The following is a 27,203-nucleotide window of genomic DNA, read 5'->3' as shown; positions in this document are numbered from 1 at the left end:
TTCTACAGTCGTTTCCTTATTTGTGCTGTTTTTATCTCGTGAGTGAAATAATTGCCTAATGTGCATCTCTCGTGTCTCAGAGTACATTCTGCCTCATTTTGCAAGATTTCTTAACTAAAGCCTCTCAACGAAACTTTACGCACAATCATTGGGATTACTGCGGAATAAGCTTGCATCACCTGGAATCTTCACCTCTTCACGCTAAACACAGCGTTGACGTACTTATAATGCCTCTGCTTAAAGCGCTTAAATGAATTTTTTTCTAAGTGCCCAGAACTCATGTACAGCTCTCATGCAGACTCCAGACAACACTGGTTTGACAGAAAATTGTAAGGCTTCTCAGAAATAAAAAGCTCCCACTTCACCTTGTCCAATATGTCCATCCATTAGCTACATGACCAACCAGGCATCGCCGCGTTAGGCTCTTTATCAAGCAAGAGCTTTCAAATTTCCCTTTACCTTGCGTACTATAGGTGAGTGAAACACGCTACCATTACCATTACTAAGCAGTACTGACTCATCGTAACTGTTTAATCTTTGATGTTTTGCTTTCACAATTAACATTAATCTGTGGTGTGTCTTCTGATTGTTTTCTGAATACTTGTATATTATTCTTTGTTTTGCACTATTACCCGTATTGCCTGGGTCCAGATGGGCCCGCATTATCTTGTAAATCAATATTAATAATTGCAGGCACAATGCTAAGGTGATTTTGCTGTGATGTTTGGTAAAGTATAGCTGGTTAGTAATGTTCCAGCTTCAAGCAAAGGTAGGATGCCTTAAGAGTGATTGTGCTCTGAAGACAGTTGATTCAACCTCATGTGTGTCTTTTCTTATGCATTGTTGCAGCTACGAGATGGCACTGGGAAAGAAGGAGAAAAATGTGATGTGCGAAAAAACATATTTCTTCACTTTTGCCTGACATTCGACATGGAACCCAATATATTTTTAATATTTTTTCATAACCTTCTCGCTTAAGTTGCTTGATAATCTGCAGTGAATTTTTTCCGAGAAATGTTGGTGTAATCTGTGGTGTGTCTTTTATATTTGAACTTTTCAAGGTTGCCATGTTCAATAACTAGACTTTCTTTAAGTGATTCACTTAAAGGAAACCTTTTATCTAGTGCAGATGCACAAATAATCGAGTAGAAGGCCGGCACCATAGCTCAGCATGTAGAGTAATAGTGCCTTATGTGTTGTATGGAGCATAGCTTCCCACAGAAACCACTAGCGGTAATTCCAGCACTAGTGCGTATTGGAGCTGCAAGTAGGGTGGCTGAGTGGGCATCGCAGTCATCATTGCTGATGAATTTGCCTAAACATCATCCTCCTCGCTTCAAGGCAGATATGTACATAGATTCCCTTGCATTCAGATTCAGTCACCTCTAGGTATTTTTATAGGAAACTTACTGTATGGAGGTTGTGAATTCGGCTCGTGTGAGCAAGCTTTTCTAATTTCATGTCTATATATTATTCCTACGTTAAAAAACACTTAATTTTCCTCTTGGTTTCATTATCTGTTCGTTTAATGGGGATTGCTTCTGAGAAAACGAATGCCCCGATTCTTCTCACTCGCAGTTGAAGTTTGATCTCTTGCTTTGTTTTCAGGGGGAGCCATCAAAGTTCAATGGGGGCCTGTACCCTCCCATCTGGTCCACAAGACACTGCCTTCTACAAAGAGCCGCAAAAGCAGTGTGCCCTTGTTCTGTCCATCTCGCATGTTCCGCAAAACCAGGATGTCCATAACCCTGATCTGAAATAACCATGGTCAGCTGATGATCCTGTGATTTAGCGAACTCCTCTGCAGAGAACAGGGCTCACATTAGTGAAAGTAGGTGCGCATCTTTAATGCATTAGTGTTATAGGTGAACTTCACCTACTTCAGCATTCTGTTTGTTCAAGGAAAAATATGTCCCATTCTCAAAAGCCAGTGTATTCTGAAAGTACCAGCTGTCATAAGGAAAAAAGTTTGAGAAATCGGCCTATAAATTGTGTGCTGTATGTTTCAATGAGTAACATTGGCACAGTGCTTAGAACATTAAACAGCTGTGCAGGAAGGCAGGTGTTCACCATCAATCACACATTTGATTGTAGCATTGTAAGAAAATGTCGGGAGACCTTAATGTTTACTTAAGTGTTTTGAATGGTGCTAGCCCCTAGCATTTAGTGCGCAGAGGAGCATGCAGAGTGAGTGCCACCATGCGGAAGAGACTGGAGCGTCGTGCGAAGTGCACGTTAGTCAGCAGAGCGAGATATCCCAACATCCATAGACGCTGTCTTCCTAACTCTATTGGGAACCTAGCTATGGGCTTTCTACAGTCTAATTAGGCTCTCAGTTAATTTTGATTAACTATTCGACGTGTTTTACGTAGGACACTTAGCTACTGTGTACCCACCAAATGTCAATTTACGATGTTCCCCTAGGGCAAACCACTCGATTCAGTTGTGTAGTTTCCATGTGCACTTATCACCAATTAGTTCAATTTAATTAATCATCGAGGTGGTTAATTGGCCATTTTCTGCAGTAAACTTATGCTCCTATATGATGTCTATATACAATGATTAACAGCTTCTTTTTTATGTTGCTTTATTTATTTTATTTTTGGAATTTATGGACAACCCCTCTCGGTGGTGAATCTGGGGTGCTCCAGAAGGAACAATGTGCCAGCGTACAATATGTATCTTGCATAATGTGTAAGGTATGCATGGACTCCTTGATTAATGCTCTCAGGTGACTGCAGAATGTGAATACAATCTGTGTGACAATAGGAAGCTCTGTACTGTGTGAAAAGCTTTTGACTCCAGTTCCTCTGATAAGAACAATTAGTTTAACCCATGAATTAAGCTAGCACATGCTTCTAATGTCTTTCTTAAACATTTCTGAATTTTTGGGTATTTTACTTGCATTTACTGAATTTTAATGTGTCGTCATTTTTATGCCTGACTGTTTGCTGTTTATTATCAACCAAGATTCTTTTGGTGCATATGACAGTGCCTTTGTGTTCTGGAAGTTCTTATGAGATCATGTTACCTTAGTACAGTGTCACCAGGAGAGTGGTTTTGGACCTATAATTTAATGTCTTACGTGAATTGTTACATTCTTTGACTGCAGCGAATGTGAATGACTGTTTTGTTTTTCTCATGTTGAAGTCAGCAACACAGTGTTGAAGGTTTGTGTGAATCCATTGCGTTGGACTGAATATGGGTAGACAGAATTATATTCTAACAAGGTTTAATTAATTATAGTAGCTCTAGCAGAATACCAGTGTTTGTTCAGCTATATATGCACTGTGTTACATAATTAGTTCAGCTGCTAAAATACTGCCTGCCATGCTTTGGTGTACTGCAAGTGATCAATGTCTTTTTGTATGTATCATCATGGTGACCAAAGGATTTCGTGCGTACAATGTCTTTCTAGAATCAAATGCATTTTCTGGTTAACATAACTTACCAGTTTAGCACGTGCAGCTGGTTTATATTGAGCCACGATTTTCACTATATTACAAGCGCCAACAGTCACTTAATTATACTAGATGAACAACTATTATCACATGTGTCTGATTTTTCTCTATGTCCTTACATTAGCTGTTATGATGCTATTATGATGCACGTATATAGTCCCCTATTTTCATTTTGTGTAGAAGAAATGTGTGACACCTTAGTAACCACTAACAGTCATGTAGATAAATTAGTCCAACGTTATCACAAGGGTTTGTTTTTCTGCACACTTTCATGCGAACCCTTACGACATTTCCTGCCATGTGCATGGCATGTCTAAGGATGCTACTTGTTTGCACAAGTTTGGTTTCTCACATCAGTTTGGTCCAATGATATGGCGCATTATGAAGACAGTGAGCACAGATAGACAAAGCTTACCGTTGCGTTCTTGTCCTTTGTTTGATATTCTTGTGGCCACAATACTGAACCAACTCTTCCAAGAGATATTCAAACTCGTGATTACTAGCTACGGTGGCTTAATGCTTATGGTACTGCACTGCTAAGCATGAGGTACTGGGTTTGATTTCCAGCCACAGTGGCTGAATGCCATTAGGGCTGTATTTCTCCATGTAGCCCCCGTGTATATATTTCTTTTTTCACTCCTTGCTCTGCGAATTCAGCATGCTGTCATATTTGCAAACGTAAGTTTTGTCACTGGTGACGATCTTTTTCAAGAAGTCATCACTGTCATCTAAAGTTTCGCAATAAGTGCGACATTCTTTTCACATGTATTGCTCAAGAAATTGGCAGTACTATGCTCGTGCCTATGTTTCCGAGTTCACAATTTTCAGTTAAAATTCTGTAAATGGACGTCTGAAACCATGTGCTTGCACTACCATTATTGCAGTCGTGCACACAATTTACGTTTTTCATCACTTGCAAGGTACAAAGGTGTCATCGATATTTCAGTCTTCAAAGTCATCATGGCCTTCCCAAAAACCTGTATCCTGTAGGACACAGTTCTTTCCTATTTAGAGCATCCTCTCCTTGGGCCTTTTGCATCATTTGATGAATTTCCAAGCTACCATAATGTCAATTCACAAGAAACTTCATTTAGGTCCTTCATTTCTTCAGCTTGCGAGTCTCCGTTTTGACTGACTAAAAGGTTGTAGTAGAAGTGCACGTATAAAATGCTCTTACCTTCATGCAACAACCTGGTTATTGTGCTATATCCCAACAGGTCTTTTCCAGTGGAGAGATGTAAAGTGGAACCACTCTTCCTCTTTTTATTGCAATAGCAATTATATGGGCGCTCTTGGTGGGCTCTTGCCATTGCCATCGCTGTCTTGTTCCATATAAAGTCCAAATCGATAACATCGCCCCACTAATCGCATGTTCTACGTGCAAGCAATAAAAGCATGCGAGTGCTGGTGGCCAACGCGGCTAAAGCAGAGGCGAAACGAGCGGGCCATCTCCGTAGCGTGAAGGGCGCAAGTGATAACATTGCCCCGTGTATGAGGTCTCCCATGGATGGCTCCTCAAGCAGAGAAAAAAAACGGCCTGCCCAGCTTATGTCAGGCGAAGGAGCATGTAAGGGCATCAGTGGGGTGGGAGAGGGTGGCTGTGTTGCTCAAGCAGCACCTGAGGACATTGATCAAAAGGGCACGGCCACGAGCGCTTGCGCATGTGCTATCTCGACAGACATCAGTAGATGGCTGGTATATCCTTGTATGTGGTACGCTTTCACCACCGCTTACGTCACGCTTACATCAAGACGACACACGGCACAAAACCCACTTTTTCCCCTGGAATGGCCATATTTCCTTACACCAGCATTTTGTAAAGTAACACGAGATCGGATCCAAAGGTATTGGCTTACTTCGTATAACATTCCAATTTGTTGCTACTGCATTCATTGCTTCGCCCTTGCAGCGAAACTGATTTTTTTTGCTGACTTAATGCATTAACTTTTGGGACATCTCACAAAAGGTACAGGATGTGTACTGTCACAATAGGTGTCATTGTGTTCGACATTCCAAAGTTACAGGCTTATTTAACTGTGTCAGATTGTAACGTAACCAACTTGGCCTTTCTGTTTAGCTGTTCTTATCGTGTGTGCATCTACTTTTGCAATCAAGCCGAAAGAAATTGCCTGGCAGCCCTTGACTGAATGTTCTTTTTCTTGTCAGGGTCATTTTCAAGTGTGGCAAGTCTTCGAGTGGGAAACGCTGTCCACGGTACAGACCTTTACGGAACAAGCCTTCAAGCAGCGGCCACATGCAATGCAGCTCTGTACGAAGCAAGTCATAAGACAAAGGATGATGGGCTCTATGGGGATCTTGCCCACCAGATGTATGACGTGACAGCTCCCAGTTTGAGCACACCACTTGAGCTGCAAGGCACAACGGTCGAGAGAAACAGCAACAAGGATGCAGTTACGAGGCCACCAGACAGCTCCATGCCTTGCACAGACCAGCAACAGCCGCGAAATAGATACGACAAGCGGCGGTGGCGCCGTGATGCGTGCCCACTCTCGGCTACCAGCAAGTTCCGTTTAACGCCACACTTTTCGAAGCACTATAACCAGAGATGTTTCAGCTGCACCGTCTGCGCGAAAGCATTTTCCAAAAGCGTTCACCTGATCGACCACATGCGCACGCACACGGGAGAGAGACCGTTCAGGTGCAACATCTGCCTGCGTCAGTTTACGCAGAAGTCTGCGATGGTGCGTCACAGGTTGCAGGTGCACAAGCAGGGCAAGGACGACCAAGGCGGAGCATCACTTCATGTGCTTCACTTGTAGCAGCACCCAAGATTTTTGGCAGTTTCTGCAAGAGAGAATCTCTCGTTGAAGAGAGCTCTCAAAAGTGTGACTGTAAAGTACAGTTCTTCTTGTTGGTGTGAGTGATACTGCATAGCTCCGCAATCTCTCTGGCAAGTTGGTGTCTACATTGTTGCCAGTTTTGTGAGCCTTGCGAAACGCTTTAATAACCAGAAAGAGATTCTCCAGACGTATTTTGCTGTGGTCGCATCAGTGATGCCCCAGCCCCTTCCCACCTTCTCCAAGTTCTACTACCCAAAGAACTTCACAAGTTCATTCACTTACCTGGACAGAAATAATATATCACCTGTGTGCTTTTGTTTCAGATTACATTATGTCTTTTTACTTGCTATACTGTGAACCTGTGGCCTACAAAATTATGCTCTCAACTGTACATTAACTATTGTGAGATCGAAACCTCATTTTGAGCGAAACTAAGAGGCCACTATGATGTATAGAGGCTGTTGCCAGATGCCAGGCATCAACAGTGTACGTGAATTTGTAAAGTTTGCAGCCACTAGTCAGTTGTGTTGGCAGGGTACTGTAGATTTTCAGTGGTGCCACCTATTTGACGTTCCACTTAACACACTTGCAATTTGTTTCAAGTCACTAGGCTAGTCTTGTTATGGGCAGCAAGTTATTCCCATTGATGGCATGTGATTGTCAGTGTATGATATCAGTGGCAGGTTATCGTTGCATATTAACTGAAACTGCATGGTAAGTTGCACCTATACCAGCAAAATATCATGCTTGTTGCACGCATCTCTTGTTTTATTTTGTTGCATCAGCACTATGGAACATTATTCAGAGACAATTAATACTTGTTTAATTATCATAACCTATGATAACAACCATCTAGTCCAGACAGCAAATAGCTTACTATTTATGAAGCATTTATTTGCAGCCATATTATGCTTATGTATTTTACATAATCCATGCACTGAAAATTGCAGATTAATTATGCTAACGACCATGTAATGGAAAGTGGGTTTCCATCTGGCATAGTGAAGAAGTCTAGGTTGGCAGGTTTTTTGGAAGCTCCAAACATTAAAAAAAAACTAAATCTGCCATTTTAGGCTAGCCTTTTACTTTAAGCTTATGTCTCCTGCAGAGTTTTTTTTATTTTTGAGGAACAAGATGTCGCGTGGCGAGGTTCTTTTCTGAAGGACTTTCTTCTCTCCCTTACTCTGCTTTTTTAATTTTTAATGCTTTGGTGTCTTTGTAAAAAGAACTACAACTCTTAAATCATTGGAAGCAGCCACTTATCATGCTGCCAGTAGGTGTTCCTATGTGATCAATGAAAATCTGTATTTCATAGAACCCAGGAACCTGTTTTGCGTGCTGTCTCTTTCTGTATGTACTTGTGTCGTGCCAAGTAATTTTTTATCAGGAGCGGCAGTGTCTCACTCATTTAAAGTCTAGCTGCCAGGGGATTCTTGAAAACTGGGTATGACGTTCCCTTGTTCAGGCACACTCTGTTCATAGTAACGAGAACTTAATTATGAACTAGGGGAAATTGCAACAAAACTTTAGGGAACACTACATGTAAGGAACAGCGCCATCAGTAACTGTTGACGAGAGAGCATCATCATGATGTGAGAGTGCCCACACCTAGATATGCTTTATTTCCTTCACAATTACATTTTGTGGCGTGCTCATGTGCTGCTGAACTCTGGTGTGGGCCGGATCCTTGTCTGCAGCTTTTGCGGCTTTTTTTTTCCCATCGCCCCCATGTTTCTCGTGGAGAAATGAAAATTCCTTTGATTGATCCACTAGGCAAAAGCATTTCAATTGTCCATGTTCCAAGCATTCTTTCGTTACTGACATCCCCATGTTCTTACCGTTTGACTGAACGATATTAGGCCTGTTTTGGCTGTGTTGATTGAGATACCAGTTAGAGATAATAAAAAGGCCCGGAAAGACAAAATTAACAAGGAAAGGAAAAAGTTTATGGTAGTCCAAATTTGTTAGTTGTGCTTTACTAAAACTGTGCATGGTGCACAAGCACAATGTCTACTCATCTGCAACTGAACATAACCATAGCCTGTCATCCAGCCTTGCATTTTTTATTTTTTTTTTGCATGCAGCTCCTTGTACTAATCCACTATTCTGATTTGGACAAGTCCATGGTTCCTATAAGTTTGAGCATATGTGCATTTCTTCTGTTAGAGCTGCATGAAACACTGTGGTAGCAATATGTGCAAGGGAACAAATAAAGTAACAGCGCGAATGAAACAAGGACGACAAAGGAACGAAGACCACGGGACAAGCGCTGTAACTGAATGTTTATTTCAAGAAAAACCAGCCTTTTATACATTCTCAGAATGAACATGCGCACAACAGACACTCGCTAATCACACTCTCAATCTTTCTTTTAAGAAGTTTATTTCTCCCTCCGAGAGTAGAAGAGAGGGCGAACTGATACACTTATCACCTTCGTTATGGATCCAAAAGGCCTCTAAAATTTCCCTTTCCTTCTTAGATTTTCCGTTTCCTATAAATTTCGTTTTTTCAAACATGGGAACACATGCGCACTTCTTACAATGGTCAACTAAATGACTGCCATATCCATTTTTTACATTATTGCATTGCTGACGCGCGCGATCGTTGAAACATTGTCCAGTCTGACCTATATAAACTTTTCCACAACTCATAGGAATCAGATAAACCACATCAAGGGAAGATACGACTGCCTTGCTGAAGTTCACATAACGTATGTTATATACCAAAAACACGTAGCTGGTACGTATTAATCGATGCAGTAATGTAGCAATGAGCACTCGCACATTGGTGTATTCGGTGTAGCTTGGCGAATGTTAAAGGCACACTAAAGAGAAACAATGAATCAGTTTATATTGATAAATTGTTCTTGGAGAACTCTAATGTCGTTAATTTCGCCATCATAGGTTTAATAATAGAAGAGAAAATCAAGTTCAAAGTCTCATTTTTAAATTTCGCGCCGAAATCTCCCAGTGTGACGTCACAGATTTCAGAGTGTATTTATCGTATTTTGGCACCACTGGCTCAACAAAATTACTCCAAACTTGGTATGTTAAGTCTACGGCCCCCTCAGAGGATAATGTACCTAATTTTTACCGATTGGGAACTACGTAGTCCCTAGTAAGCGCCGTCAAAACATGCAACGTCACGGCGAATGGTGCGGAAACTTCAAGGTGGCGTTGCCACCCACATTTTGTTTTTGCACGTTCTCTCTTACTAAGCGTCTTCTCGCAGCAAGCGTGGGGTTTTTTGTATCATGAAAGAGTACCTTACTAATACGAGAGAAGTCGTTTTGCTCTTTAGTCTCGCTTTAAGTGGCACATATTACTTGTCTGTGCCATGAAATGTGTGGTGCTCGGGCATGTTGTGACTTGTCTTCAGAGCCTTGTGGACTAAAGGAAGTGATGACTGTATCCTTTGCTCATTGTTGGTCATGGTGCTCATGTAACATGTGCACGCTGTAAAAAAAATATGCCATGTAGTGTGCTATTTACAAAATGTAGAACAGTGCACACTTCAGAGAAATGGACTCTTGGGCTTGTTGATCTGACATAATCACTGATGAAATTAGTGCAGAAATTTAGACAAGGATTCAAGAAGTTAATAGACAAGTACAGGTGGATCTACCGACTGTTGTATGAACAGTTCGTGAAAGTCCTTGCCTCTTGTTTCTGCTTGTCTCTGTGACTCAGCAAAGCCTGACAACTTTGTTACTGTGATAAGTGCCTCTTATATGCTTACTTCTGTAATTGATTATCTTTGAGCACTGACAGTTCATCCAAGTGATTAAATATGCTCTAGTTTGGTCATCAATAGACAGAAAGCTCATTTAACACTTGCAAAAGTGAGCCTTATGTTGATCACTGTGCTGAAGCTAGCGTTTTAGCTAAGTACATTTGGCCAAGTACCAATTTGTCTACTAATTTTGACCGTTGATCTCTGCAGACAGTTAATTTCCCTAAGCATCACTTTTGGCTGCCATTTGCAGTGCATAATTGAGCACAGCAGGTCATTCCTTGCTTGAAGGATGCAGCTGCGAGTCCACATTTCAATGGGGAAAAAATGCAAGGATATCCGTGTACTTAATATTTAGGTGCACATTAAAGGAACACAGGTAGTCAGAATTAATCCGAAGTCCCTTGCTACAGCATGCCTCATAATTATATCATGTGGTTCTGGCGCATAAAACTCATGTTAAGTTATTAACATGTGTTAACATGGGGAATAACCTAACATAAAAGTCATGTTAGGTTATTCCTTGCTATTCTGTTCTTTAATGTGGAAAAGAAAAAAAGGCTACAATGCAGTTTAGCTGGGACAGGCTATTGGTGACTAAATGCCTTCAACTGTATGGGTCTGCAGAAGACCTACAGTATTGATAAATAAATAAATAAAATAAACTATCCAAGCTGTGTGCACATATCTTAGATTGGTGTCCTCTCTTGTGGCATATACTAATTATTCACTGTGCAGAAACTTATGTGATAGTAACCAGGAAAGCTCAGCAAGAGGCTCGAGACCAGTCTCGGTATTAAATACACGTGGGAGGCAGCACAATATGGCTGTAATAACCAGCGTTCTACTAGTCCTTTACGATTTTTTTTGCAGCTGATCCAAACTTAAGTGTTACTTTATGTGTGGATTCCTGCCAACAATGATGTATTTCATTCTAAAAGATGGGGCGTGCAAACATGGACACAAGAAAGAAGTTAAGACGCCACAAACACCACAAAATGTGTCTGTGTTTGCACGCCCTGTCTTTTAGAATGAATACTTACTAGCTCAGCTCTCTCTTATTCTATGATGTGTTTCTCTACAGGCTATTCATAATTACAATAACGAGCTCATATTCTGTGCTGAGGGACACCTTGTATCTCAAGCCAGTCATGGAGTTGTGTCATGTTTTCCTATGTCTTCTCTAGTCACATGCATAATTTTGGGTGTGTTCTTTACCTTTGTCAGGTTCTACATGTTACTTTAGCCCATAATCGCAGCAAGTAGCCTGGAATGTGAAAACCTGAAATAATTGTGTAATGTTTTGGACACAATGCTGTGGTGGCAACGCCACTGGAAGTATGACCTTTACGTCTCATGTGCCAAGACTTAGCTTTTAGCATCTACGTGGTTCTGTTACCGTTCAACACATATGCCACTTATAGCAACAACTGTTCCCTTAAAGGGACCGACAACCAATTCTTATGGTACCTATTTTCTTTGGTGCAACGGAAAGCTTACCGGTCAGAGTGTCTAATCACGAAATGGTAACGCAGAAAGCGCCGTGAGACATTTGTACTCAGAATTTCTCTATCTGCGGCGAATATGAAGTCGTATACACATGTGACAACACATGCTGCAAACAATAAGCGCGAAAGCAGTTCGTACTCGAGCGCAGAGGTTTAGTGCGCATGCATGCACTCCGCGCGTATGCGCCGTGGCTTGACATGGTCCACAGGCTGCCGCGAAGGCAGCGCCACTTCTCACTGTGCAACTCCTTTTACCTCGTAAGCAGCACCGAATAGAATGGGGACAGATGATAGTATACATACTCTAACTTTGAGGGCTAATTATGGTGTGCATCACAGCATCAGACTACGTGACTACGTACAACAATGTGATCAACTCCATAATCCAGCTTCAAGGCTCTTCCGCTAGGCTGCGCGACATACCGTTTTTTTGTTACTTTTAAACACGATTTAAACATATAAATCCTACTCATAACGTGAAAAGGATGCTGGAATCTGTCACACTATATTTCACGGTCTTTTCATTTCTACCAGGATCTAACCCCCTGTTCTGGCCAGTTGTCGGTCCCTTTCAAAATACTGACATACTGTTAGCAATACACAGACTGTGCAGTCTGAGAGCCCATAATGTGTGTACTATGTTTGACAATAAAGGCCAGACCATGTAATGTTACATAAGACGCTTGCAATTTTCGTTAGTGAATCAAAATTATGTCCAGACTCCTTAAAGCAATACAAGTTGCGTGTAAGTAGTATGAATTGGATTAGCTAGTTTAACAGCAAATGGAGCTTGATATAACATGAGTGCATAGCACTTTGTTGATGCAGTGACATTTCAAATTGTGCACGCTTTACAATATGAGCAAAAGCATGGCAGCAACTTGTCCTTTTTTCTTTGAATGTTTATCACATCACAATCGAGAATGTTTTTAATGTAACACGTGCAAATGGCCTTGCTCGTAGCTGACTGCATACCTTGCACACACACTAAAGAAACTTTGTCGGAGAGCTGAGAAATAATTTCTTGGCTCTTTATTTTGTGTGCATCTCAATGTTTCTAACCAGTTATTCAATTTTTATTTCTCGAGTCAACCTCAGTATGTTATTGACAAACGATTTCGATGTTCTTTATATGTGCTGTTACGTTTCTAAATGTTTCGTTTGCTTTTGACCTACGTGCAAGAGAATAACTGACTCAAGAATGATTACTATCACTTGCATGCTAACAAGTGATCACTAAATTGAGATTAGGTGCTGAAAGAACTGCAATCTGCTGCTCCACTTGCCTTCCGGGCTGCTCTTATTTCTCTCTTTTATAATGAAGGGCAAAGCGTACGACCAAATGAAGAGAGAACAAGTGCTACCAAGAAAGTTGTAGCCATCGAAAGTCACTGTACTACATCTGCATATTATGCAGCTTGTCCTTGCCTTACTTTGGTCCTGTGTTTTGTACTGTGTAAGTATGAAGCTCCTGCGGCATCCTGCATGATATCATCTGCATGTGTCAGAGGGTGCACCACACTAAGAGTGAGCTTGTTAAGTGGAATATTGTTGACGCACAGGCGCTTCTTCGGTCCTCTAGACATAACAATGACTGGGAAGGCCCATGGCCCAGTGGCAGGCACGATGATGCCTTTGTGCAACATCTTGGCTGTTTGTTCATGTAAGAACTTTCGGTCGTCTTTGCAGTACCGGTATGGGCTTCTGCTGTATGGCATTGCGTTGGGCACTAGATCAATGCAATGTTCCACACCTTGGAAATGGCCAATGTCTTCTTTGTCACGAGCGAATGTGAGCTGATTGGCTGCAAGAACTGTTGCAAGAGCTACTTGCTGCATCTTTGGGAGGTTCCTTGCAATAAACGCAGAGGGAAGATCGGGATGGTGGACCGCAACAGCTACCATACCTTCAGGTGCAGCAGTGGCTCGGTCGGGCTGGCTTATGCATAAAGGTTTCCAAAGGGGTTCCATTTCCGGAAGCGGACTGTCCTGGAGAGACAATGAACCTGGCACTTCAGTACATTGAGCCAGGAAAAACTGGCGAAGAATCACTGCACATGAGGCACGTGGGTACAGCTTCTGATGGGCCTGTACGACTGTACCCAAGGCTGGATGGTGGAGTTCGGCCGGATTGGGAGGTTCAAACACTAGTCCTGTATTGCTGGCACGAAACCAATCCTCATCGAGTATTACCAGTAAGACGTTGTTGCTGATTACAGCTGCTTTCACTAGACCTATGATGGGGCCCACTGAGATCTTCAGGTAGACTGTGCCTTCGGGGTGCACACTTGAACCATTGACAACTGTTAAAGGCTCATGTGTCCAGGGCATGAGTGGAAGGTTCTTGATTGTGGACTTGGACACTAGGGTTACCTTGGACCCTGTGTCCGAGAAGGCATCGTAGGAGCCTAAGAGTGGAATGTTGGCTGTGAAGAATGAGCACTCCAGCTGAGAGCCTTGGACGACCTCTGAGGGGCTGGTATGTAATGCAGGGGCTGCTGCATGGTGTGATGTGGAAGCCGTGGCTGGGTGTTGTGTTACAGCTTTTTGGTTTGCTGGGCACTTCGATGCTAGGTGACCCTTTTCACGACATTTGAAGCAAACAGCTTCGCTCAACGACTGTCCAGGACGGAAGTAAGGGACACCATAACGTTCTGACAAAGCTGAATACCGAGCTTCCTGTTCTGTAGGCGGTAGATCTGCTATGCGATGGCTACGTGAAGGACTAGCAGGACGAGGCTGAGGTACATGGCTGGGCCTTGAACTATACAGAGCGGGGGCTTCGTTGACGGGACTTGCCTGGAATGCATACTCTCGGTACTGTGGCCACAAAGAGGCTTCTCAAGACGATCGGGTGGCTCCCTTGTTGCCTGTCTGTGTTGCATCACCCTATCTAGCTGGGTGCATATGTCAATGAAGCTGGACACTGACGATGGACGTTGTGCTGCTATGCTCGTCGCGGTGCTCGCGCTCAAAATGCTACTGGCTGCTACTGGCTAATAGCTTGCATAAATCAAGAGCGGCATTTGGATCATATGTGCTTCTTGTCACACAGTGCCGCCACGTGCCGGTGCTGCGCTCCATTGCCTGCCAACATTAAACAGTGAGCCACACTTGCACGCAGGAACCACAACAGGAGAGAGCAATCATGTGTCATACCGCGTGCTGATGTAACTTCTTTCCCCCATGCCATCCCTCCTTGTGTAGCTTCCAGTGCGCTCATCCTGACAAGAGAAAAGAGAAACCACTCAAAGCATGCGACAAATCCCAATAACTCTGCTCGTTCTTGATAGATTCAAAAAAATTTTGCGGCAATCGATTTGTGAGGCAATAAACTCCGATACTGAAATCATGATTAGTAGTTGATAAAGTCGTTCATGAACCCTTTAAGCAACTGAAACTTGCATCGTATTTCTGGCACCTTCTCATCTTTGTTGCCTGCACTGCACTTAGCCAACACTCACAAGAATTTATTTGCTGGATGAGTGGACAAGAACGGGACGCTACCTTTTGTAATATCTAAGCTGCTAGGAAGCCTTCATACCATGCCCATGCAGTTTTAAGGTGGTGTCAACCTTTGAAAGGGTTGTAGCAAAGAGGATTAGGCACCTTTCCACCATCATCTCGCTCACTCTTGGTGCCCGATGCTCAATTTAAACTTTTGCATTCCTATCGTAATAGACCGCATTACAGGGTATGTTCTGCTACATACTAAATGCAGGGCCAACCTTCGCGCTTAATTTTGTGATTCCTTAAACTCCATACAGCATTCAACCAAGAGGCCATACAACCATGGCTCGAATGGCACCTACTATGATTAGCCATCTGAAATGTGGCACTTGTGGCACAGGCCACAATTTGAGCCAGGTCTGGGCCTGCTGCTCGTATTCAAAGCCTGCTTGAGCCCATAGGTCGGCAAACTCACTCATGAGTCGACTCAAACTCACTCAGACTCAGATCGAGCTGTGAGTCTGAGTCCGAGTGAGTCCGGTTGAAAAAATTTTCAGTGAGTCTGAGTAAGTCTGAATGAGGAAAATTTTGGTGAGTCTGAGTTCAAGTGAGCCCTAAGGGCTAAATGTATTTTAAGAGAGTCTGAGTGAGCTCTACATTTTTTTTGCCGACCTATGGTCCTATCTATATACTCTACTTCAGCATTACCATCAGCTTTGAGATGACTCACGTTTACTCACACATACTTCAAAGCGCTAGCGTTCATACTCCATCTGAATATTTATTGACCAAAGGCGCGAGTTACGGAGGGGGGCGAAGGGAGGGGGGTTTTACCTCCCTCTGGCAAAATCTTTCATGGGAAGGCCTTAAAATATCCCGTGCGAGTCATCTCTTTCGATAAAAATGTCCTTACTGCATTGTAACCATTGATAACTCGCATTTGAAGGTATGAGATGAAAACGCGCCAAGTAGAACACTTGTTATACGAGGTATTGATGTTAAAGAGCATTGACACTATGGTCAAAAAAGTAAATTATACGCTAATGGACTCATGAGTGGATTCACTGAGACTCACTCAGACTCAGATCGATCTGTGAATCTGAGTCGGAGTAAGTCTGAGCGAGCAATATTTTCGCGAGTTTGAGTCCGAGTGAGTCCGGTTGAGAAAAATTTCAGTGAGTGCGAGTCCAAGTGAGTCGGAATGAGGAAAATTTTGGTGAGTGCGAGTGCGAGTGAGTCCGAAAGGCAAAATATATTTCATGAGTGAGTCTGAGTGAGGTCCACATTTTTTGCCGACCTATGCTCGAGTCCAGTGCTAAAGGACAATAGGTCCACCCAGCTCGGCGTTAAAAAAAAAACAAAAAAAAAAACGAATCCCGAGCCTGCCAACTCGATATAATGATTGCTTTGTTGAGGGGACAAAATATTACTATTTCCTATGAATGACATACTGAAGTAAAACATCATAAGCATAGAATACTTATTACAGTTGCAAAACAAACCTTACAAGTTATGTAAAATGAACAAGCTGTCCCATAATTCGTCCTTCAAAGAAGTGTGGCACTTTTTGCATTACAAATGCCACCAAACCAAAGTCTCATTCATTGCTAGCACGGGTTGCCAGGATTGCCCAGATCTTCGACAGTATAGCAAGACTTGAATGCTTTGTTTGGTTGCTTATTTTTCCAGAACTTTAGCAGGTCAAATGTGGGGCAAGGGGACGATTGGCGTTACTTCCAATATTGCTTGTGATAGCATCCTCATGAACACAAGTTTGCAAGATACATAGGAATGGAAATGATTTGGGTATGTGCAACATCATTTGCGCAACTGAAGAACACACTAGAGTGCAACAAAGTTCACCATCTTTTGTTATATGAGCGTTCAAATGTGTGATGCAGATGACTGTCTTGTTTATTAAATGTCCTAGGAAGGTCCCTCAGTCTGAAACGTTCAGCCCATTAGTGATGCATAACAGACCCAATGAATGCAGAGATTCAGATGAACAGTAATAGGCATCAACAGAGCTATCTCCTTTTGTTCAACTTGTGTCCCTGGCATCTGTTCATCTTTCGAGGTGCGTGATGGTAGACGGTGCTTCGATGAACGCCCACAATCACTGGCACAGCTATGATGATTCCAAGTGTTGCTGCATGTGGGTTTTTAAGGACTGCTTTCGAATGTAACCAAAAGAGCAGACTTTGCACTTGAAAGGCTTATTGCCTGTGTGGTTGAGCTTGTGCATATGGAGGTTTGCCTTGCGCTTAGTTCTATATGTGCACATGGTGCAGGCAAAAGGCATGGTGTTCAAGTGAGATCTCTTGTGATCCAACAGGCGTTTGTTGTAGAAAGTTGTATACGGGCAAAGATGGCACTGGTATGGCATTTCTCCCGTGTGCTTGCACATGTGGGCTTTATAGGAGTCCAAGCTCTTGAATGCCGCTGGACAGACCTCGCACTGGAAAGGTTTCTCAGTGCTGTGTGATACCAAGTGTTGTTTTAGATTTTGAGGCTTGGGTGTGGAGTACTGGCAGAGATGGCACTGAAACAGCCGATCACATCCCACTGCGGTGCCTGTGCCATGTTCTATTCCATTCTCAAACAGAGAGGGCACTCGGCTCAGACTTCCAGCCTGGTTGCAACTTTTTCCTGTCCCTGTGCTCTCCACAGTTTCCGCTGATGGAGCTGCAATTTGTAAAAGAGACCATGACACACAATTTATTGTAACAATTTCACTTTGAAGCAATGAACGAAGGAAGGGCAATTTCAAAGGCCTCGTTTTGCTTTGCTAGACACAACATTAATTACAACTAGCAGACAAGAAAGCCAAGGAAAGTATAGGGGGTGTTACTTTGTAGTAATTACGATGTAAATGTAAAGAAAGTAAAGTGGACGAAAAGATAACTTGCCGCTGACAGGGACTGAACCTGTGACTTTTGAATAATGCATCCGATGCTCTACCAACTGAGCTACAGTGGCGGTCATCCCCCCATCCGCTTTATGGGGTACATACCGTAAAATGCCGAGCAAGCGCCCCCCCTTCGGTGAAGGATAATCCGACCATATTTGGAGGGGGGCACTTGCTCGGTCCCGCACTGAAATGCGAGATGGCGGCGGGGGAGCCCCTAAAAATAAAAAATGCCCATCCATGTTTCTAATGAAATGCTTTATTTACTTACTATTTTCATTCCCTCTCGTCACTGTCAAACCGTTGAAGCAGCGACCGGTTTGATCAGTATACGACTGGCCACATGACAACAGAATTTCATAAAAAAACATTAGATAAGCACTGAGTGTACTGATTCTTGTGGTTCTTTTTGCACAAGCGATGCTCGTCTTGAAAAAAAAAAAAATGGCCGCAGGGGAGGAAAGGGAGGGGGCGGGGCGCTTGCTCGGTCATTGGCGCTTATTTCAGATCTCCCAAAAAAGGGAGGGGGGCGCTTGCTCGGCATTTTACGGTATGTGCATTTTAACTTGGGAGTGTTAGTCAGCGCAGCTAGTAGCCATGACGGCAAGTGTGGAACACTTTTTCTGTCTGCTGGCGTCACGAAGCACGTGATCTCTTTAAGAGCTGGCAGCTGACCAATAATCCCTCGTATACTACAATGAGAATTTTAAGGGTTTGTCTTTCAAGGAATGTTATTTATAAACACAAGGTGATGTACAGTCGTCAGCAAGCATAACTAAAACGCTCCGCAGCATGGTCTGGACTGGTTTGACTGATGCCAGCTGCGCTGGAGTCAATCAAACCGTTTCAGGACGTGCTGTGGAGCGTTCGAGTTAAGCTTGCTGATGACTGTACAGTTGTGCTTGCACTGCACATGTAATATCATCGCTGCATTATATTCAGGCCACTTATGTTCAATGCTCTGTCACTAGTCCACACAGGCCAATCCAAATCTATGGCTGTGACTTTCCTTCTGTCAATGACACCTGCCTTCTTCTGAAACCCATTCTGTTACTTATTAGACCAATATGTTCAAGGCAACTTGCTCATGACCTTCACTGCAGTCTAAATACAAAGCTATTAAAATTCGAAACACTATAGCTCAGGCATGATGGTAAAGCAGCCTTAGAAATAAATGGTAGAATGTTGGATGAAGCAAAGAGTGCAGGCAAAATGCCATCTTGGAACAAAGACAGAGTGGGGGCAACCTGTGCACTCACACTGTCCATCAGAGCTTGTACTGCCTGGTTTCAAATACTATATACGAAAATTATAGCAGGTTTTTTTAGTGCACATGACATTACCTGTCCACCCCCCTATTCTTGCTTCTTACATATTTTGTTACATACAGTGTAAATATTTTCCTGGATAGCATAAGCAGAGCTCTTCATAGAGCAGAGTAAATCACGCTTTTTTACGAAGAAACCTTTCATAGTTCAAATTATAAGCAGCTTAGTTTTGTTGAGAAATGTCTTGAGTGACAGCACGGAAGTCATCACGGTGGCCAATACAAAAGCCAGGCAACGTTAGTCAAAGCTGACAAGCCACAATATTCAATTGCAAGCTCACTGATAGTAAATAAATATGTCAACAATCTTTGTACTGATTTGCCTGTCACTTTTGCTATACATAGACAGTGTGGTTAGCATTTAACTACTTATTCACATTTTGCAGATGCTGTTTCTCTTACAAAATGTGGCAACTCAGATTATGAACTCGTTTGCAGTAATATGCCGGCTGTCTACTTCTGTTGTTAATGGTGGTGATATTCAACAGCCACAGACATCGCCACTGGTCAACATAAAAAGTAGTGCTGCAATGGAAAGCACTTTACTGCTGAATTCCTTTCACAATTTTCAAAATTTCTAGCACTGAGCTGCACCATTGGCATTCGTCAAACATGGGTACATGGTACATACAGATTTCCATCGGCAGAGGGGCCATCTGTTGTAGGCCGCACTGGATAGACACGTCCCTCTGCACTTTCCAACCCCTTGACTGGCTTGCATCATTCGTGTTGACCACTTGACCACAGGGGCACCTCCTCAGCAGTACTCCTCTGGCAGCCACTGCAGACAATTTTTACAAACATAAGCTTCATTCCCTTCTTTAAAGTGGCAAGGCATCACAACTATATGAGAAAAATACTATGGAGAAATCTAGCACAGATGTGAATGGATCTTTTTTCACGATGGGAGAGCACCTCTAGAAGCAAAGGCCAAAAGCAAGAATGCTGGCTATGATCAACACGGTGGTAGGACAGCTTGTATTGCTATGTGTTGCACTGCGCGCATAGCTGTCTCAGGTTTGGCAAATTGCTGCTATTCAACAGTTTTGCATATACGCAGTACGCCTGCATTGACACTGCTTATCTACCTGGCCGTGTGCATACTCGTGCATAGTCTTCTCCAACACGTTTTCTAATCAACAAACTTTACAGCTTCGGCAGTCAGTGGAGCTGTGACTTGGATTTCATACTGCCAGTGACAGACAATGTGATCGAGTCATTTCAGTGAGCCACACCAGCAGCTGTATAGATACAGTAAAAGCTTGTTAATTTGGAAAATCGGATAATTCGGACATGCTCCCTGGTCCTGGCCAGCATATGCATTGTTTAATGGCATCAAACTCGCGTTAATTCGGTCATACTTGGCCGCAACCCGGGTAATTCGGACTATCCTCGGGGCATGCCGAGTGCGAAGCGCCATAAATGTGCGATGCAAAGAAAGGAAACGTTTGCAGACAGCCGAAACGGTCGCAGGCTTTAAGAAAGTCATGGTCGCCATCCACAATCTCGTTTCGGGTTCAGAGCACGTTTCGGATTAGGACACGAGGGTTCACGTTGTGAACGAAGTCGCAAATAACTATAATTGCGACTTCAGCACTGCTGTTATGCAAAATAATTACTGGACTTACGTATTCCTCAAGAAAATGAAAGTGCATTGATGTGATAGACATGCATTCGTTGTTTTCTTGATAATTTTGATTATTCGGCATTTGCATGGTCAATTCAGACAGTTTCCCGGTCCCGTGAAATCCGAATTAGCAAGCTTTTATTGTATAAACATAGACAGGGCCAGTCTATGTCCTTTATGCATCCTCTTTTGTCCACATTTCTTTGCACCACACATACTTAGCTGTATAAAGGCTGGCTGTGTAAGGAGCAGAGATACATTCGCCAGATCAAATGTCTCGCATGACTATATATGTACAGGCACTAACCTTCTTGTGTTGTGCAGCATATGTTTGTGCTCAATCAAAAGTGGTCACTATGAGCAAGTCGTAATGCTTCATGAACGTGAAATAATGCTGTGATCCAAGCATGCTGCAATTACGTTTTTGAAAAAACATGTCGAAAGCAGTGCATGAATGTGCTGTCCACATTCTCTCATGCACACAAACACGCAAAGGCCACAACACAGACAAAAAAAAAAACCCGCATTTCCCCGAAGGGGAGTATGAGGAAGTGCGAAGCACGGTGTGATGCTATGAGGGGACGAGGCGGGTACGCGTAGCCGTGGCTCTTACTCAACGGCGGGACCCGTCCGGCCAGCAGGGACTCGCGGCACAAGGCACACACCCGGAACGCACCGAAGGGAGCCAGCCGCGGGTCTTGCGCATCAATGTCGTCGCATCGGTGCTCGCCCGACTGTCTTCCGAACTCGTTCCAAAGAACCCGCAACGCGTTCAACTTGTTGGCGGCGTTGCGCACGCCCGAGATGGGGCTCAGGTTGTCGTCGAACCACAGTCGATCGCACACCGCGCAGCTATATCCGAAGCTGCGGTCCAGGAAGTCTCGCTTGAAGCGCGCGTCCGGCCGATCGAATTCGAGGGCCCGCGCTCGCTCACGCATCGCGCGTCCCCGCGCCAGATCGGCTTCGGGGTGCTCGGCTGGCTTCGCACGCTTTCGTTCGGCGTCTCGCCGCCGGCCGTCATCACCACAGGCAATGCGCCGCTTACGTCTCTCATCGGCCTCTCGAGCGCGGAGTTCGGGATCCGCAGCCCGCTTCGCCCGCCTGCGCTCGGCAGCACGGGCCTTAGCTTCGGATCCGGCGGCCAGCTTACGCGCAGCATCACGGGCCCTTCGTTGCGCTGCCTTGTCTTCAGCCGATGCGGCATCTTCAACGACGCGTGCAATGCTCGCATTCGATTGTGTTGTACTAGTTGTTGGAGGTATCGCAGTCGAGGTTGATGCCAGCGATGGATCCATACCTATGACGGCGTTCACCACAAACCACGAGCGAGAAGTGAGAGCGAGCGGCAACCGCCGGACGTATGACGCGCCGGCGCCACACACACAACACGTGACGACGTGACGGCGGAGCGAAACACGTCAGGCGGTTGGAAAGGGGGTGAGCGGTGGGGAGAGTACGCACACGAGGGGCTGTTACCGGAGAGGAGGGAACTATCAGGGCGAGGGGAGAGGCGGCGGCCGAGAGTGAGCAGGGGGAGAGTATTTCGGCCGCGCGTTAAAAAAGTGCGGCCGGTGCGGCCCTCTGGCGGGGGTCTGGCCGTTGCCAGGCGAGCGAGACCGGCGAGACGGAGACGCGTAGACGCGGTGGCTCCGGCCATCGTATCTTTAGTATGCGCTCCCCTTCTGCGGTAGTCTTATGTTATTTCGGCAGAGTAAAAAGCTGGGCTTGGTGTTCCCTGACTAGAGCACTGCACGGGCTCGGGCCTACCCGAAAACCCGGGCCCGGCCCGGCCCGGCCCGTGGGCCGGGCCGGGCCGGGTAAAGTAGTTTTCATGGCGGGCCCGGGCCGGGCTCGGGCCTGAGGCTCCGGGCTTAGGGCCGGGCCCGGGTTTGAGGTGGCGGGCTCGGGTCGGGCCGGGCTTGGACTCTGCTCAGCTCATAAAGGGACACTAAAGTGATACCACGAATCAGTTAAGACTGATAAAGTGTACTCTGAGAACTCGAATGTAATTAGGTTCACCATCATAAGGAGGAAATCAAGGGCGAAGTTCCATTCTTAAATCTCGCGCCGAAATCTCCGCGCGTGACGTCACGGATTTCAAACTGTATTTGTCGTAATTTTGGGTCATTGGTTCAACGAAACTTCTTGAAACTTGGTATGCTAAGTCTATAGCCCTCTCAGAAGTCAATGTACTTCATTTTTACCGATTAGGAACCGTACGTAGATCCCAGTAGTCGCCGTCAGAAGCTACGACATCACTGCTTTTTACAGCGAAAGCTGTTATGAGATCATTTCACTGGCCGTTTTTGGCGCCGTAGTTGTCCGCCGCCGCCGCCGGTATCCGTAACCAGTATCGCTCGAAATAAGAAAAAAAAAACGAAACAAGAAAAAAATTCCAAGATGGAACGAGGTTCGAACCTGGGCCCTCTGCGTGGGAGCCCAGTGTTCAACCTCTGAGCCATGTCGGTGCTTGAAACTGCTTTGCAAAAAGGTCCTATACAGGCTTCCTGTCGGGAAGGAACCACATTAGCATATGCAATATAGCGTGGTAGAAGAGCAAAATAAGCACAAAGCGTCGCACAACGCGAATTCTGTAACCAGGCGTCGCACAATGCGAATTGCGCAAGGAGTAGGTTGTTGAATGCTTCCAACCCATTACAAAGGGTTCTGCCATAATTCTTCATCGTCATCAGGCACAGCATCCACAAAGTGCGCATAATGCCTTACATGCGTTTAGCAGGTACCACGGCTCTCCGTAGAATGACAAAAAATGGCACAGCGCCTGCTGCCCTACTTCTAAAAAATTACAATGATTATATAGCGTAGTGGGTTCTTCGCAAGTGCACTCGTATTGGTTGCCAAGGAAGCCCATAAGCGCATGATCCATTTCCTCGGGATCTCAGTAAAATTACAATGATGTAGAGCATAGTGCGTTCCTCGCAAGTGCACTTGTATTGGTTGCCAAGGGAGCCCAAAAGCGCATGATCCATTTCCTCGGGGTCTCAGTAAAATTACAATGATTTAGAGCGTAGTGGGTTCCTCGCAAGTGTACTTGTATTGGTCGCCAAGGAAGCCCATAAGCGCATGATCTATTTCCTTGGAGTCTCAGTAAAGTTCTTCGCCCCCCCCCCCCCCGTCTCTCTCCCACGTGAACGTATGTTATACAGCATGACAGAAGAGGGAAACAGCGACCGGGCGTCACCCAATGCAAATTACATAACTGGTGGACCGTTTAAAGCTTTCAACCCATTACAAAGGTCTGAGCCATATTTCTTCATCGTCATCAGTTGTCGCGTTAACAAAGTGCACATAATGCCTTACAGACGTGCAGCTGGTGCCTCGCTTCTCCGCAGAATGACGAATAATGGCTTTGTAGGTGCTTCCCAACTTCACAAAAATTGTGATTTATGGCGTAGGGGGTACCTTTCTAGTGTACTTGTATTGTAGCCCTAAGAGAGCTTAAAACGGGCTCTAGAAACGCCGCTCTTCCAGCTTTCGCTGTGCCTGCGCTGCGGTTTCAGCGCAGGCCTGGCGTCGGAACCCGGGGGGCGATCGGAGATCTGTTCGCTCCGCTCGTTCATTCTCCTGGGGAAGAACAAGCGCGCTGATTGGCTGAAGCGGGAGATGCCACTCAAGGCCGGGGGGGTGTCGCCATTTCTTTTTGTTGTTTGAGGTTTTCTTTTCTGGTGACGTCATGCCGCGTCATAACGAGTGGGGTGATCGGAGATTTCTGTACTGCGCCGTTCGTTCTGCGCCCATTCTGGCGGCGCACGCGATTGGCCGAAGCCAGAAAAAACTACGTCTCTGAGGGGCGTAGCCATTTTTCTTTTTGCTTGATCTTTTATTTTTTGATGACGTCATACCGCGTCATAACGAGCATGTCGTCTGCTACAAACGAACGGAGCGCGAGACCGTTCGCACGCGTTCTCTCGAGCGAACAAATGGCTTCGCACGGCATGATGCAGCGGTTGCGGCGGCCGCAAGAGCTGATTTTGAGAAAATGGCGCTTGCGACGTGTGCTTCTCTTGCGGTTAGAGGTGCGAGGTGCGTTTGAAGACATGAGCGAGTGCGGCGTCGCTTTCGGTTCTCGAAACGAACAGTGCGAACGAAATGAACGGGCCTGCCACTGGGCTGTGGTCTTACGCGCAGGGACTTCTTAGTTCAAAAGCGCTACCAGCTACTGCCACGTGTCCTCCCGGTCCTTACTCGTGTACGACGGCCCCAGTGGGCACGACGGCGTAGCGATCTGTGGGTGCTCTTTCATAAAAGCCAGCAGAAGCTCCCTTTGACGATCCGACACCCGGGAGCCAAGCCAGACATTCCGGTGGGACGACATTTTGAAAAACTGCGCCGACCGCTACTTTTTTTTTTTTTTCGCGTGCACGACTTCACATAGCGAGCAGGTTAGAAAAATTAACACCAATAAATATCAGCACTGAAACCTGTTGCTGTTTCAGAAACTGTTTGAGCTTGAGAAGAAAAACAATATCTTTTCTTTTCGTATAACAACTGTATATATGAGAAGGCGAGAAACACTTCGTTTTGAAATATAAGGTCCCCTTGCCGAGGAGAAACGATGCGCGTCTACTTCCGGAAAGCTCGCCGCTCACCGCTTGACGATTGGCTGTCCTCTTCCTCTCGGCGGAAGAGAGCTGCGGACGGCCCACTTTTGTGACGCAACACCGCCAGAACGAACGCGGAACGAACAGAGATCTTCGAATCCCCCCCCCCCCCCCCCCCCCCGCATTTTCTTTTCTTGAAGTGCCTGTCCCTTCAAGTGCGTTCCTCATAAGTTGCGCGTACATATACGTTTCACATTTCATCTCGATAAAACGATTCTTTTTTTTATGTGGGTCACGCTATTTGGAGAAGTTTTATGAGCGACAAGTACTGATCTTCTTTCGTTTCTTGCATACGGAGCTACCTGATTTATCTAAAATGAGCAAACTGAAAGTAAATAGACCAGGCGCTTATATAGCTAACATCTCGCTATTCCGTGCTTTATTTGCATTCGTTATTATTTTATATCTCAAATATTATTCTGTAGTCGCAGTGATAAATGTAATATAATAAATTTATAGCTATAACTTATCATCGCAAGTGCGATCGCGGAGGCCCAAGGCGGGCAAGCGTTCTTGCAAGTTCCAGCCCTCCACTAAAACGAAGAGACTGCGCGGAGTCTCGTTTACTGTTATCGCGCTGTCATGTACAACGCCTCCTGGGTCCAGTCAAGCTGCTCACGGCAGCTTTTAGCCCCGGAGGACGTTTCTAGTCGGTAACTAGAAGAATAAAGTTGAATAAAGTTAAAATAAAATCCCTATAAAGACATTCTTTTTCCGTGGCTCCGTCTAGGCTCCCTGAGATCATGTGACGCAAGCTGGACATGCACAGCATGCTTTGTGTGTCCCGCATTCACGAAAATTTACTTCCGCAAAGGCCAGGATAGTGACGAAGGTAGGAGTGAAAGGAAGGAGGGGAGGGCAGAATAGGTTCTAGCAGATGTCAGCTAACGCTGAAATTTTAAAGACCTTTTTTCCAGATTTCATATATGGGTCACTTCTGAAGGGTATTTGGCGGCAAGTTTCCACCAATATATAGATACCTATCTCTAAAATGACTAAACTCTGGACGCCAATTCTGCAACACAAAGTTTTGTTTCACGGTTATGTATCACACATGGTGGCTGCTGGTGGTGCCTCACGAAAAAGATGCTTTAGACCTGCATGCCTGTGTAGCTCGAGAACGTACTTATAAAATAAAAGAATAAAAAATAGGACGAAGACAGTCATGTGCGGGCCGCAGGCCGCTAGCGAAAGGCCCGCGGTCTGCGTGTTTGAGACCCCTGCACTATATAGTGCGAATGCTACTTGATACTGCCACAGCAGCGTTCGAATGTTCAGGAATAGCATAAGTCCATCAAACATGTACATTCATGTTTAAAGGCAAAGTATATTACCTTGACGAAATATCAGGCTTGAAATAAGAATCACGAATTCCATGCCGGGGAATGTCCCCTTACCTCGAATTATATGCAGCCAATGAGTAAACGTCACGAAGCTTATTCACACATTTATTACCAAACTGGAATGAACCCCGAAAATAGATTGCAATCTCTTCGTCCGCCTATTGCCAGTCCTACCAGTGCAGTCTTACCAGCGTAGGCCACCTTTACAGGTACAAAATCGTTAGGAAGGCATACACCATTATAATACAGACAGAAAAGAGCCCTGTGCAAGCCGTGCATAACAAATACTGCTGAAAAGTGCAAGGAGAAGCCCTCAGAGGCATTTATAGATTATAATGAAGAGTGGCACAACGTTCGGGAATAGAGAAATGAAGGGATCAGCTGGACAGCTATTTGCTCCAGTGGTGGAAGTTAAGAACTACGAC

At 44.7% G+C, this 27,203-nt stretch overlaps 1 protein-coding gene and 1 long non-coding RNA gene across 2 annotated transcripts; one reads left to right on the top strand and one right to left on the bottom strand.

The window, feature by feature from the left end:
• Positions 1–422: 422 nt before the first annotated feature.
• LOC119372257 (uncharacterized) lies at positions 423–9,110 on the top strand. The gene is made up of 3 exons (XR_005179492.2): positions 423–1,831; positions 5,628–8,447; positions 8,923–9,110. It is a non-coding gene; the product is annotated as an uncharacterized LOC119372257 (long non-coding RNA).
• A 7,562-nt stretch (positions 9,111–16,672) lies between these two features.
• LOC119372256 (zinc finger protein with KRAB and SCAN domains 3) lies at positions 16,673–22,145 on the bottom strand. The gene is made up of 3 exons (XM_037642734.2): positions 21,427–22,145; positions 19,818–19,967; positions 16,673–17,636 (listed from the first exon to the last, which is right to left on the bottom strand). The coding sequence occupies exons 1-3, from the start codon at positions 22,106–22,108 to the stop codon at positions 17,080–17,082; spliced, it is 1,389 nt and encodes a 462-aa protein (XP_037498662.2). The 5' UTR covers positions 22,109–22,145; the 3' UTR covers positions 16,673–17,079.
• Positions 22,146–27,203: the final 5,058 nt, after the last annotated feature.

Source organism: Rhipicephalus sanguineus, chromosome 10 (genome assembly GCF_013339695.2).
Source record: "Rhipicephalus sanguineus isolate Rsan-2018 chromosome 10, BIME_Rsan_1.4, whole genome shotgun sequence".
In the NCBI taxonomy this organism is placed as follows: Eukaryota; Metazoa; Arthropoda; class Arachnida; order Ixodida; family Ixodidae; genus Rhipicephalus; species Rhipicephalus sanguineus.
This window is presented reverse-complemented; position numbering and strand designations above follow the sequence as displayed.

Excerpts from the sequence above, each read along its gene's own strand:
- LOC119372256 (XM_037642734.2), bottom strand. The coding sequence starts at position 22,108 with ATGGATCCATCGCTGGCATCAACCTCGACTGCGATACCTCCAACAACT. Across the intron at positions 19,968-21,426 it reads CGGACGGGTCCCGCCGTTGA|TGGCTGCCAGAGGAGTACTG; the intron begins GTAAGAGCCACG and ends AATTGTCTGCAG. Across the intron at positions 17,637-19,817 it reads CCCTCTGCCGATGGAAATCT|CTCCATCAGCGGAAACTGTG; the intron begins GTATGTACCATG and ends TACAAATTGCAG.